Below are 14,704 nucleotides of genomic sequence, written 5' to 3'. Positions count from 1 at the left end.
GTTTCAATGGGTTTGCTGGTCTCAATATTGGTCAGGGCCAACACTGAGAACAGCTAGACCAGCACTGAAAACAGCATCAAAACATATCTTACTAGCATGTGATTTTTTTTAGCAGGGGTGGCAATTAAAAAATAAACAAACACATGCTTTTTATTTTTACCAGACAACATCTCAACAGGTTACCAGCTCCCCAGACCTACCTTCCACACCTACACATGTAGAAGTTGCATGTCAGGTAGACATTAAAGAGACTGTGACAGTAGCCACCAAAACATCACCAAATGTGCGATCAGTGGGTACACAAGTTTTTTTGCGGGACATCCATGTAAGAAGCAAAGGTATGTTTTATTTTATTATTTAAATATTTGCTGTTGTTTGTTTGTGCATTCTAAAGTTGTTTGTGTGCCAGGTATATTGTGTATTAAATAGCATGAATAACACAATTCCCTTTTTTTTAATAGGTATTCAGGCGAAAGTGTCTTGTCGTAATGTTGGCACAGAAACTATTTCTTTGCCAGATATGCAGCTCTCTCCAACACCAATTAAGGGTTCAATCTTTAGGCCAAGCAAGCGACCTCGTCTTTTGTTGGAGGAGGAGGATGACAACAATGATGATGAGGACGAAGAGTCTGATTTGCATGTAGAACCACATGACTCCACTTATAATCCGGAATCTGTTGTCACGGAAGATTCACAGTCAGTGTAAGTTAATGCATCTTTATCAACAACTTTGTAGTATACAGAATGTATCATACTATTAAATATAAAATCATAATATTAAAACATTGATTACACTTTGTTTCATTTAGGTTAGATCCAGAATCAAACTACATGGACAACAAATACATTGTATTTGAAAGCTGCCTTATAGACTTGTTTGGTTCCTGTCCCGTCTGTAAGACAAAGTGTGCCATCCAAAAAAGACAAATGGGGACTTTTATTGCATTCACACAGCTGTGTGACAAGTGTAACTACCTACGACAGTGGCAGAGCCAGCCCATAGTAGGTAGTACTCCAGTCGGAAACCTGATGTTGTCTGCTGCTACATATTTCACTGGTGGATCATTCATTCAACTACAGAGGGTAATTTAAACAATAATTTAGTATTCTCAAATAATGCAACAGTAAAAATAAATGTTTATACATTTTAAATACAAATTTTATGTGTGCGTATGTGTGTGTATATATATATATAATGACTTATTGCTTCAATATCTCCTTAGGTTTTCAAGGCCATGAATCTTCAAACGATTCAGTACTCTGCTTTCAGGAACCATGCCAGAAATTTTTTAGAACCTGCCATCATACACAAGTGGAATCTAGAGCAACAAAATATTTTTACACAGCTAAAAAAAGAGGGAGCGGTTGCATTAGCAGGAGATATGAGAGCTGACACACCAGGTATGGTGGGTTTATTTAAATCACTTTGAAATCTGATAAATGTATGTGTGTTAATGTATAATTCTTTTTTTTTTCAAATAGGACATTCAGCAAAATTTGGCAGCTACACATTGATGGACAATGAAACCAACAAAATTGTCGATCTTCAACTAATTCAGGTGAGTGTAAACACACAAGAACTGTTATACTTGTTTAAATTTGTAAATGTTTCTACTTATTTATTTGAACTTATGCGTACTTATCAACAGAGCAACGAAGTCGGTGGAAGTTATCACATGGAAAAAGAGGGATTAAAACGTTGTCTTGATAAGCTGGATGCTAATGGTTTAGCTGTTGACTACATAGTCACCGATCGCCATCCTCAAATTCAAAAGTACCTGAGAGAGCGTGGCATCACCCAGTTCTATGATGTATGGCACTTTGAAAAAGGTAACTATGTAATACACATGTATATATAAATATATGAGTAATATTACATTAGTAGCAAAAATCAAAAAATGTGTTTAGAAAAATAGATAGATAGATAGATAGATAGATAGATAGATAGATAGATAGATAGATAGACAGATACATACATACATACATACATACATACATACATACATACATAGATACATAGATAGGTACACCGATAGATATAGCACACCGCTACTTATGTGGCAATACTTGTATAAGTATTATATTTATAGAAGCTTAGTCATGTTGATTTTTGTTTTTCATTTGAGTTTCTTGATGTAATTATTTTACAAATTTTGTTTTTGATTGTACAGGTTTGTCCAAGAAGCTTGAGAAGCTTTCAAAAAGGAAAGAATGTGAGGTGCTGAAGAGATGGTTGAAAAGTATAAAGAACCATGTGTACTGGAGTGCGACTTCCTCCGTGTCTGGCCCGGAAAAGGTTGCCAAATTAACATCCTTACTGAACCACATACAAAATATACATGTTCACAATAACCCGCTGTTTCCAAAGTGTGAACACCCTGATGTACTTTCAAGAGATCGCAAAAAATGGTTCCAACCAGGTATTTATCCAAAAAAAGTTTATGAATTTACACAATACTGGTTAAATGTAGAGCTGCTGTTCGTATTTCATGGCTGTATCATTACAGGTTCACAGGCCCTCTATAAAGTAGAAAAGGTTTTGAACAACAAGAGAGTTGTCAAGGATGTTGCAAAACTCAGCCACCACTATCAAACATCCTCACTTGAGGCATTTCATAGTGTGATTCTGCGTTTCACACCAAAGAATGTTGTTTTTCCTTTTATTGGAATGCTGTGCAGGTGTTTATCTTTGTTATTTTCATTTAAAATATTTATACAATAGTTGTTACAATGTGTACATTTTTCATTGGTTTGTTCAATGATTTACAGGTTATATCTCGCAGCTATGCACCAGAATGAAAATTGTCAACGTGAACAGGCAATAACTACTACTGGACAGGCTGTGTACAAATTTGTATTTCCAAAAACGAAAAGGGGGGAATGCACAGCAAAACCAGTGAAAACAGAGCCAACATATGGTAAGTTGGATTTTTTTTTTATTATGAGTTCTTAATAACAAAATTACAAATAATTATTTATGAGAAAGTAAATATAAGCAGATTAAATAAATTATGAATAAATATCACAGTATAGTTGTTCCAAACATGTAATTGTTTTCTCAGAAAACATTTTTTTTTTATTATTAGGCTACGTGAAGGACCTCATGGTCCTTGTGCTAGATGAGGTCTGTTTGGATCCAGCACCATATGTGGAAGAGCTGCAGTCCATTCCGGTTCCACCACCTCTTTCCTCTCAATTTGAGAAACCCTCAAAAGAGCATGTTATTTCACAGCATGTTTCAAGATTTAATCAAGGGGAGGCCGGAACCCAACATACTGTCCTGCTGCATTCGGAAACTCCTGGCGTATCCGGCGCACCACACATGACGGGATGACAACCCTCACTTCACGTCCTAGCCAGCCCCAGCACCAGCTAACAAAGCTGCGATATGACAGATAACGGAAACGCCTATGGCAATAAAAGGAAACGGATGTCAGCATTGCATATCAAACCTTGCAATTGTACATATGTGTATATATTTATTGTCTATTTAAGTTTTTTTAAACTGGTTTTCAGTGATTTGTACTTAGTAACTTAAAATACATTTATTAACATTTATTAAAATACATTTTACAAAAACTTACTCTTCAAGATTTCTGTGTCTCAACGGTCCATAGTCTGCCCTGTATATATTATTTATATTCTGTAATGTGTACATGTTTAAACAATTGGGTTCAAAACCAGGATGCTGCACCATGCAAGTAGGAGGGTCTGGAACCTGCATCATACGCTGGACAACCTAAACCGTAATGTATGACAATAATTAATTTCTGTGTGGTCAACTTGCATGTATCCTTTATGAAAAGTGCACTATTAGTCAAAATCAGAAACATTAATGAAAAGCCATTAATGCAATTACATTACCTTCTGTGTTTCTTTGCAGCAGATGTTTTCTACTTCTGTTGGCATTTTTTCACAGTTATTACAAGTGCACCTAAAGAAAATTAAATGTATTCCCATAACAAAAAATTAGCTTGATTTTGTATATGTTGCCACATAATTATTGGTTGCTGTTATAACATTGAACATTCATCAACAAAACGGATAAAAACAAAATATTAAATATTGCTATTACCATTTACAAATGACAACCTATTTTGAAACTGACACTAGATGTAAAAGAAGAAAAAAAGATGTTATCAAGCCAACAGCACTTCAGAAATCCAGTGAAGACCGCAGCTATTCATTGTTTAGCACACATATTACTGTTACGGTAATTTCGTGACCGTTTTACTCAATAAAATATCATTCATATTATATATATATATATATATATATATATATATATATATATATATATATATATATATATATATATATATATATATAATATGAATGATATTTTATTGAAATTATATATATATATATTATAACATATAATATATTTTCTGCAACGTATGTTTCATTATGTATGTACAAAACTGCACTGTTTTCAGTATAGGTTCGTCCGTGCTTTCATTTTTGTAAGTATTATTTTCATTCATTTATTCAGCCTAGCCATAATTTATAAATACCTGAAGTGCGTTTTAATTTGTCCTAGCCTTATTACGATAGAATGCCATTACGATTGCATTTTTATGGCGTGGTTAAACCTCAGAAGTGAACGAAAAAACAAAGTAGATCGTTTTACCTGCTCTCTATTACAAACGGAGACATTACAACCATCTTATAATGTACTATTTCCTATATACACTAGTATGGGATGTCATGTTTTTTATAAGTATCATTTTAATTTATTTATTCTGCATAAACATTTAGCTTTTATAATTACCTGAAGTGCGTTTTAATTAAGCCTTACTATGGTACAATGTTATTACGATCGCATTTTTATGGCGTGGTTAAACATCAGAAAGTGAACGAAAAACAAAGTAGTTACCTGCTAACGTTATCCATTAGAAAGGGAGACCTTACAGCCACCATATAAAGTACCATTTGCTATTTACACTAGTATGGAATGTAATTTGTACAAACTGACCATTACTGTGTTACTGTGTACTACTATGAAATGCTGATGGCTTGACCACATTCCTCTTACCAATGAACAAAACAAAAACGTACCATTCCGAAACATCTTGCAAAAGTCGCGTTAGCATTAGTTCAGCTGTGTCCTCTTCATTTTCTGTGTCTGATTCGGGCTCAAACTGATACGGCTTCACTGACATTATTTACAGTCTGACGGACAGCATGCAAAAGAGGCATGACGTTTCCTGGTGACGTGATGCCGATCCACCAACCAAAACACATTAGGTTAGCTGACTAATCAGATCCCTTTGAGGGCGGGCTTTATAGAACAAACCAGGAAATATGATGGTCGTTTCCATGTTAGCTCAGTAGCTGTATAAATTGAAGGTAAGATCTGTGAACAAATAACGTGATTTATTACAAATGCATAATGAACCCACATTGTTTTGCACCCCATAAACACAACCAAAGCTTAAAAAAGCTATTGTGGACCACCCCTTTAATAATTGATAAACCTCTTCCCATAACTATTACCCTTTTATCCATCTGTTTTGACCACTTTAACCTATCAAGAAGACCTGAAAGAAGCCTCATTTCCTCTACCTGTTCAATAGGCACACTCATTAGACTCATTTAACTGTGGCTTACATTTCAACAGAACATTTGATCTTACTTTTGGCTTTTGTCAAATTTAAAGCCATTTTATTATTCTGTACCCACTTTACCCCTAATTGTAACTAATTGTATAATGTTTTATCATCTGCACACATCACTGCCCTTGCATGCTTTAAACCCAAAGGAAGATCATTAGTAAAAATAGAAAATAACAACAGTCCTAAACAACTTCCCTGAGGCACACCACATTGCAACTCTTCACTTCTGAATAACTTGCATTATAAAATACACACTGCCTCCTACTAGTCAGATCACTTTTAAACCAATGCACAGTTTGAGGAGTAAATGTATAACCTTTTAATTTTTCAAGCAATATTTTATGATCCAGTACATCACACGCAGAGCTAAAATCCAACAATACTGTTCCTACTAAATTATTATCATCAATCTGTACTAAACAATCATCAATTATTTGTGTTAATGCTGTTCCTGTTGAATGTCCTACTCGATATGCATATGGAAAGTCAGAGAATAAACTATTTTATTTAAAAAATAATTGAATTTGTTCACACACTACTGTTACTTTTAAACACTTTACTAAGAACTGGCAATAAACGTATTGGTCGACTATTAGCCCCACTAAAACTCAGTGCTGCAATTTTCTGTAAAGGAACTACCTTTGCTTCTTTCCAAGCTAAAGGGAGACTCCCTTCTTTAATACTCACATTGAAAATATGACTGGTTCCACCAAACAACTGGCCAATAATTTTACAAGGCAACCATCTAAGACAGGCATCTCCAAACTCGGTCCTGGAGGGCCGGTGTCCTGCAAAGTTTAGTTCCAATCCTAATCAGACACACCTGGGCTAGCTAATCAAGCTCTTACTAGGCTTTCTAGAAACATCCTTGTAGTTGTGTTGAGGCAAGTTGGAGCTAAAATCTGCAGGACACCAGCCCTCCAAAACCGAATTTGGACACCCCTGATCTAAGTTATCCCTCCCTGATGGTTTATCTATATTTATCATTCATAATTTTTGTTCCACTTGTTGTACATTAACTTCCTTCAATTCAAAGCATAGAGCTAGGTTATCACTTACTATTTTTTCAATTTACTTTCCACTTGAAATATTATTATCAGTTCACATTTCTTCCCTAAGCTTATTCACTTAATTTCTAATAAAATCTTTAAAACAATTGGGATTTTCATCTGATTTAATTAAAAAATAAATCACCTATAACAATAAAAAAAGGAGTTTGACCTGATTTCCTACCCATTGTTTCATTAATGATATTCCACAATTTTTCCATCATATTTATTTTCACTTATTTTTAATTGATAAAATGTCCTTTTCTTTTTTCTAATAATCTTAGTTACTTTATTACGCAATTTACAATAGACTTCCCAATCCTGTTTATTCCCAGTTCTATTTGCTATACCCTTTGCCGCATCTCTTTCCACCATCATGCTCTTCAGTTCATTATCAATCCATGGTGCCCTAATATTCTTCACTGTGTTTCTTAAGGTGCATGTTTATCCACCAAAAACTACAATAATCTATCAAAAGCTGCTAATGCATCATCAGGATGACCTTCCTTGTAAACATCAGCCCAACACATGTTATTTACATCATTGCAAACTAAGTCCTGACAAAACTTTCTATATGATCTTTTATAAATAACTTTTAGTCTTTCTTTGTTTTTCTAGCGATCGCTAATATACTATGATCACTACACCCAATAGGAACAGATTCACTCTTAGAACACATTTCCACACAGTTTGTATAAATATGGTCAATACAAGAGAAAGTTCTCTCACCAAGACTATTTACATGAATTCCTGTTGGTTGATCAATAACTTGTTTATTACATGCATTAATTACATTCACCACTTTAGTTTTTAGGGAACAGACCCGAGACACCCAATTAATATTTAAACCACCCATTAAGTACATTTAATTTCCAGTATCACATACATTATCAATCATATCACACAATTCACTTACATGACAACTATTTGCACACAGTGGTCTGTAACAACAGCCAACAAGTAATGATTTGACAAATGGTAACTGTGTAGCCACAGAACCTCCACATCTACAGGCATTAAGTCTTGCCTTATCTCCACTGGAATATGACGTTGAATATATAGTTAATATGTAACCCCTCCACCATATTTATTTCTACCTTTCCTGTGAATATTATAAGCATTTATGTTTACTACATCATCTGAAAATGCTTGATCAAGATGTGTTTGTTGTTGCTGTGGTTGGTCTTCTTGATGTTGATGAATTGGTTGGAGTACTTGTTGTTGCTGTTGTTGAGGTTCTTGATGTTGTTGCTGTGTTTGGTGTTCTTGATGTTGTTGCTGTGTTTGGTGTTCTTGATGTTGTTGCTGTGTTTGGTGTTCTTGATGTTGTTGCTGTAGTTGGTGTTCTTGATGTTGTTGCTGTGTTTGGTGTTCTTGATGTTGTTGCTGTGTTTGGTCTACTTGATGTTGTTGCTGTGGTTGTTGTTCTTGATGTTGTTGCTGCGTTTGGTGTTCTTGATGTTGTTGCTGTGGTTGGTGTTCTTGATGTTGTTGCTGTGGTTGGTGTTCTTGATGTTGTTGCTGTGTTTGGTGTTCTTGATGTTGTTGCTGTGGATGGTGTTCTTGATGTTGTTGCTGTGTTTGGTGTTCTTGATGTTGTTGCTGAGGTTGCTGTGGTTGGTGTACTTGATGTTGTTGCTGTGTTTGGTGTTCTTGATGTTGTTGCTGTGTTTGGTGTTCTTGATGTTGTTGCTGTGTTTGGTCTACTTGATGTTGTTGCTGTGTTTGGTGTTCTTGATGTTGTTGCTGTGTTTGGTGTTCTTGATGTTGTTGCTGTGTTTGGTGTTCTTGATGTTGTTGCTGTGTTTGGTGTTCTTGATGTTGTTGCTGTGTTTGGTGTTCTTGATGTTGTTGCTGTGTTTGGTGTTCTTGATGTTGTTGCTGTGTTTGGTGTTCTTGATGTTGTTGCTGTGGTTGGTGTTCTTGATGTTGTTGCTGTGTTTGGTGTTCTTGATGTTGTTGCTGTGTTTGGTGTTCTTGATGTTGTTGCTGTGTTTGGTGTTCTTGATGTTGTTGCTGTGCTTGGTGTTCTTGATGTTGTTGCTGTGGTTGGTGTTCTTGATGTTGTTGCTGTGGTTGGTGTACTTGATGTTGTTGCTGTGTTTGGTGTTCTTGATGTTGTTGCTGTGTTTGGTGTTCTTGATGTTGTTGCTGTGTTTGGTGTTCTTGATGTTGTTGCTGTGTTTGGTGTTCTTGATGTTGTTGCTGTGTTTGGTGTTCTTGATGTTGTTGCTGTGGTTGGTGTTCTTGATGTTGTTGCTGTAGTTGGTGTTCTTGATGTTGTTGCTGTAGTTGGTGTTCTTGATGTTGTTGCTATAGTTGGTGTTCTTGATGTTGTTGCTGTGGTTGGTGTTCTTGATGTTGTTGTTGTGGTTGGTGTTCTTGATGTTGTTGCTGTAGTTGGTGTTCTTGATGTTGTTGCTGTGGTTGGTGTTCTTGATGTTGTTGCTGTAGTTGGTGTTCTTGATGTTGTTGCTGTAGTTGGTGTTCTTGATGTTGTAGCTGTAGTTGGTGTTCTTGATGTTGTTGCTGTAGTTGGTGTTCTTGATGTTGTTGCTGTGTTTGGTGTTCTTGATGTTGTTGCTGTGTTTGGTGTTCTTGATGTTGTTGCTGTGTTTGGTGTTCTTGATGTTGTTGCAGTGTTTGGTGTTCTTGATGTTGTTGCTGTGTTTGGCGTTATTGATGTTGTTGCTGTGGTTGGTGTTCTTGATGTTGTAGCTGTAGTTGGTGTTCTTGATGTTGTAGTTGTGGTTGAAGAGACTGTAACATCTGAAATTAATAAGTATATTATCAGTATAAGTAAAGTAAACAGAGAGATAAATGACTGTATCATACTGAAGGGTTAGGGTTAGGTAAATACTCTGAAGTAAATACTCACTTGCACAATAAACTCCACAAAACATTGGCCTGACAAACTCATAAACATAGTAATTTCCTGGACAGGCTTTGACTTGAATAGGATGTGAGGTGTAACCACAGCAGCCTTTCCATGAAGAAACACAGACCTGACGGGTGACCACTCCATCTTCCGGCAGTGGATGAGAACTATTAAGCCAAAATGGTTCTTCAGTGCCACACATGGTCTTATTAACACAGGATTCTGGCATCTGAGCATTCTGTCCACTCAAGAGCAGCCTGTACCAGCCGTTCCACTTCACGTTATAATCGCACATTCCATAGTAAACAGTATTGCTGGTTGACCGCCGACGTTCATCCAAAGTGGTATAGTTGTTGCAAGGGTCGACACTTGGGGTTTTGAAAAGTACTATATATAAGAAAGTTTAAAGGAAGTCAACTTAAATATTCCAAGAATATAATCAACAATACAATTCATGTTAATGTAAAACAAAGATGAATGAATGTACCTGCACAGTACATTGGAGCTGGGATTGAAAGAGCTGGCCTGGTCAGTTTGTAGACATAATACTCTCCAGGACAAGCTTTGACTTGTATTGGGTCAGATCTGTAGTAACTTCCCTCATCATAGTAAGAGCCATAAATGTCACGTGTGACCACTCCATCTTCTAGCTGAGGATGAGATCCGCCAAGCCAGAGAGCACTAAAGCCTCCACACGCCATGTAAGATGCACACCATTCAGGCATCTGAGCACTCAACCCTTTAAGGTAGAGTCGATACCAGCCATTCCAGCTAACAAGAGTGTCATCGTGCTCAGCTATGTAATCTCCTTGATACCAGTAATTGATTGTATTTCTCCAGTAGTTGTCAAGGATGCTGTAGTTAATGCACGGGTCGTTATCTGAAAGAAAAAAATAGACTGCTAACACATTCATACACAATATGACTCTGCAAAAGTGAGGGTATGTTAATTGTAAGAGTTCCAAATAATATTTGTAAATGTTCTATTTAAATAACAAGAAACAGACTGCTCTTTACTTTTTTACCAATACTTTATAACACTTTACCTCCAGAATTGAATCACTTCTCTCCTGCCTGCCTAATATATGGTTGACTCCCTATAACAGCAGTTGTCAAAACTTGCCACTGTCACTGCCCTAAATTGGTGTTCTGTGAATACTTTCTACACGTGTTGTGATTAACCTTCTTAATAAATTGTGTGAATGCAACATTTACTTACATGATGTAATACTGGATCCAGTGATTATATTTGGACTTACAGTGGAAACAGATTGTGAAATTGTGCTAACATCTGCAAAAACAAAAGCAATAAAAAAAACTGTGACAGCTGAAATAATTGTCATAAACTACATTTAAAAAAGTAGAGAACATTGTACCTGTGCAGTATCCTGAAAGCCAGAATTGTGGGTTCACAAGTTCATAGACATAGTAATTTCCTGGACATGCTTTCACTCTGATGGGTTTTGACTTGTATATGCAGTTACCATTCCCATAGTTTCCTGTTTGTACTTCCCTGATCACCACTCCATCCTCAATATGAGGATGAGGACCACTGAGTGATAGACTCAGGTGTGCATTACATTTGTATGCACTAACACAGGTTTCTGGCATTCGGATGTCCATTCCATAGTAGAAAAGCCGGTACCATCCATGCCAGGAGAAAGACTCATCCCAAATATATTCTCCACTTTCATTGTTGGCTCTCCAGGGACGATCCATAGACTCGTAGCTGTAGCAGGGGTCACTGCTGATGTTCTGGAAAGCAACTGTAAAAAATAAAATACTTGTTTGTGAAAGTACTGTTAAATGCTGTTTGTAAATTAAGAATCTAGAAAACAAGTGTCACCAGGCCAATTATAAAAATTATACTCAGCCCCACTAAAAATTTTACCTCCAGCAAAAGTGTAGCACCTAATAAACCTTTTAAAATTTTTAATTGTAAAATTTACTTTTAATATAAAACACATTACAGTACATGTAGCAATAACTACACGGTTGGACAATGAAAAACGGGCCAATTTAACGTTGCAGGATTCATGGCTAAATTTCTGCACCTTGATTGCCAATGTTCATTGATCTTGATTCCACCAGTAAGAGCAGAGTGTGAAGATTTAATTAGCAAAGTAATAGCACAGTTTTGCTTAAAATATTGCAATGCTCACAACATTATGGGTGACATATCAGAGCTTAAAAGTGGACAAATTGTTGGTGTGTGTCTTGCTGGCACATCTGTGACCAATACAGCAAGTCTTTGTGATTATCAATAGCCACAGAATCCAGAGTAATGTCCGCAAACCACCAAGATTTACATTTACATTTTCACTTAGTCATTTAGCAGACGCTTTTATCCAAAGCGACTTACAAATGAGGACAAGCAAGCAATTTACACAACTATAAGAGCAACAATGAATAAGTGCTGTAAACAAGTTTCAGGTGTGTAAAGACAGTGTGAGAAGCAAAACATTAGTCTTTTTTTTTTTGTAGTTAGTGGAGAAGCCAGAGGGAATTGCAGATTAGTAAGGAAAGTGGAGACTAAATAGTTGAGTTTTTAGTCGTTTCTTTAAAATAGCGAGTGACTCTGCCGTTCTGATGGAGTTAGGGAGTTTATTCCACCAACTGGGCAGATTGAATGCGAGCGTTCGGGAAAGGGTTTTCTTCCTTCTTTGGGATGGAACCATGAGGCGACGTTCATTCACAGAACGCAAGTTTCTGGAGGGCACATAAGTCTGCAGAAGTGAGAGCAGATAAGAAGGAGCAAAGCCAGAAGTCGCTTTGTAGGCAAACATCAAAGCTTTGAATTTGATGCAAGCAGCAACTGGCAGCCAGTGCAAACGGATGAGCAGCGGAGTGACATGTGCTCTTTTAGGTTCATTGAAGACCACTCGTGCTGCTGCATTCTGAAGCAGCTGAAGAGGTTTGATAGAGTTAGCTGGTAGCCCGGCTAGTAGAGAGTTGCAATAGTCCAGTCTGGAGAGAACAAGAGCTTGAACAAGGAGATGAGCTGCATGTTCAGATAAGAAGGGTCGGATCTTTCTGATGTTGTAGAGTGCGAATCTGCAAGATCGAGCAGTTCTAGAGATGTGGTCAGAGAAGTTTAGGTTGGTCATCAATCGTTACTCCAAGGCTTTTCACCTTTTTGGATGCAGTAATGTTTGCCCCGTCCATCTGGATTGAAAAGTTGTGATGCAGATCCAACAGAAGGAACTGTGGACCCAGAGGAATCTGTCTGAAAGGAATGTCTGGATTTTAACCCAGATTGCAGCCAAAAAATAAAACTACAGCTGATCAACTCACTGCAAAAAAAGATGTACACCTCAACTCTCCTGTTTCCACCAAAACTGTTGGTTGGCAGCTCCATGGGATCAATATTCAAGGTTGGGCTGCTATAGCCAAACCCTTGGTCACTCGTGCCAATGCCAAACATTGGTTTCAATGGTGCCAGCAGTTAGGGCTGTCGACAATGTGAAACATGTATTGTTCTCTGATAATTCCACCTTCACTGTCTTTCTCATATCCAGGAGAAGTGTGGAGAAGCCCCAAAAGAAGCGTACCACCTGGACTGTTGCATGCCCAGAGTGAAGCATGGGGGTGGATTAGTGATTATTTGGGCTGCAATATCATGGCATTCCCTAGGCTCAAAACTTGAGCTAGATGGGTTGCCAAAGACTACCTAACAATCCTGGCGGACCATGTGCACCCAATGTTTTAAACCTTGTATCGTGAAGGCAGTGCTATGTATTAGGATGACCAATACACACCGCAAGACTGGTGACAGAGTGGTTTCATGAACATATAGGTGAAGTTGAACATCTCCCGTGGCCTGCACATCACCAGATCTACATATTATTGAGCCATTTTGGGGTGTTTTGGAGGAGCGAGTCAGGAAATAGTCAGGAAAGGTTTTCCTCCAGCAGCATCACCTAGTGACCTGACCACTATTCTGCAAGAAGAATGGCTCAAAATCATTCTGGCCACTGTGTAGGACATGTATGTGATATTCCTAAGACTAATTGATACTGTATTGACCGCAAAAGGAAGCCCAACACCATACTAATGCATAATTGTAGTCTAAAACAAGCTGTGTTAGTTTCATTGTCCAACCCTTGTATGTCATAGTCATCCATAGAAATGATTAAAGACAGAAACACCCATCTACTCGTTTGAACTGTTTATCAGAGTGGTTTACAGAGATAAAAACATAACTAGTTTTACATTAAATTAATTGACATTTTTTAAAAAACAGACGCAAAATTGTATTGAAATCAGCAAAATTAGTTGTTTTGCATAGTTGTTACGCATGTGTATCAATACAGTGGAATATGTCTAGAATAGGTTTAGTATGCAACCCTGCCATATTATGCAAATACTTTTAAAATATTTTTTTTATAAATAAATATGTACTATTATTGTGATACCCTCATGTTAGGCTGAGCCTCTCTAAACTGAAAATGCTCAAATTGAATCTGCTACATGGTAAATCTTTGGGCTAAACTTATTCCAGGGATAAATAGTAATGTACCTGCACAGTATGACGGCTTGTAAATCGACAGATCTGGCTTGACAAGCTTGTAGACGTAATAATCTCCAGGACAGGCTTTGACCTGGATGGATGCAGACCTGTAGCCTCCGCACTGGTAAGAGTTCATATAACTTCCAAAAACCTCACGCGTCACCACTCCATCCTCAAGTCTTGGATGAGAACCGTTGAGATACAGTCCAAGATTACCACCACAACCAACACGACTCACGCACCACTCAGACATCTGCGCACTTTGTCCATTCAGATACAGTCGATACCAGCCGCTCCATTTAACTAGACTGTCATTATATTGAGAGTACTGAAAGGGATCTTGGTGTATGTCTCTCCAGTATTCATCAAGAGTGGTATAATTATAGCATGGATCAAACCTGGAAGGTGCAACCTCTGAGAATATAGTGCCAAACAAACAGAAGACAATTGTTTAGTTATTGTCCTCTTACTGTGACAAATTCTGCAGTAAACAATGTTCACTGTGTCAGTATGACTGGATAAATTGGAATGGAGAGTATATTAACATTTATAAGAAAGTTTAAATAATTTATTAAAAGTATAACACTTTTTTAATCTGTTGCATACTGTGTTGTGTGGTGTTGTTTTTTTATCATTTATTTTCTTGAAGCAG

The 14,704-nt window shown here is 37.1% G+C and overlaps 1 protein-coding gene across 1 annotated transcript; it reads left to right on the top strand.

Annotated features, from left to right (window-relative positions):
* Positions 1 to 341: 341 nt before the first annotated feature.
* On the top strand, positions 342 to 3,583 carry LOC147845413 (uncharacterized). Its single transcript, XM_087243588.2, has 9 exons — positions 342 to 702; positions 810 to 1,083; positions 1,224 to 1,401; positions 1,483 to 1,559; positions 1,650 to 1,830; positions 2,172 to 2,420; positions 2,508 to 2,679; positions 2,770 to 2,918; positions 3,087 to 3,583. The coding sequence occupies exons 1-9, from the start codon at positions 431 to 433 to the stop codon at positions 3,332 to 3,334; spliced, it is 1,800 nt and encodes a 599-aa protein (XP_087099714.1). The 5' UTR covers positions 342 to 430; the 3' UTR covers positions 3,335 to 3,583.
* The last annotated feature ends 11,121 nt before the right edge of the window (positions 3,584 to 14,704 follow it).

The sequence above is a fragment of the Danio rerio genome, chromosome 3 (genome assembly GCF_052040795.2).
Source record: "Danio rerio strain M-AB ecotype USA chromosome 3, GRCz13ab, whole genome shotgun sequence".
Taxonomy (NCBI): domain Eukaryota; kingdom Metazoa; phylum Chordata; class Actinopteri; order Cypriniformes; family Danionidae; genus Danio; species Danio rerio.
The sequence above is the reverse complement of the archived record's forward strand: the minus strand, read 5'-3'. Positions and strand labels throughout refer to the sequence as shown.

What these genes read in the sequence shown, in the direction of transcription:
- LOC147845413 (XM_087243588.2), top strand. Translation starts at nt 431, where the DNA reads ATGAATAACACAATTCCCTTTTTTTTAATAGGTATTCAGGCGAAAGTG. An exon ending in TATGAGAGCTGACACACCAG is followed by an intron (nt 1,402 to 1,482) that starts GTATGGTGGGTT and finishes TTTTTCAAATAG; the next exon opens with GACATTCAGCAAAATTTGGC. An exon ending in TGTATGGCACTTTGAAAAAG is followed by an intron (nt 1,831 to 2,171) that starts GTAACTATGTAA and finishes TTGATTGTACAG; the next exon opens with GTTTGTCCAAGAAGCTTGAG.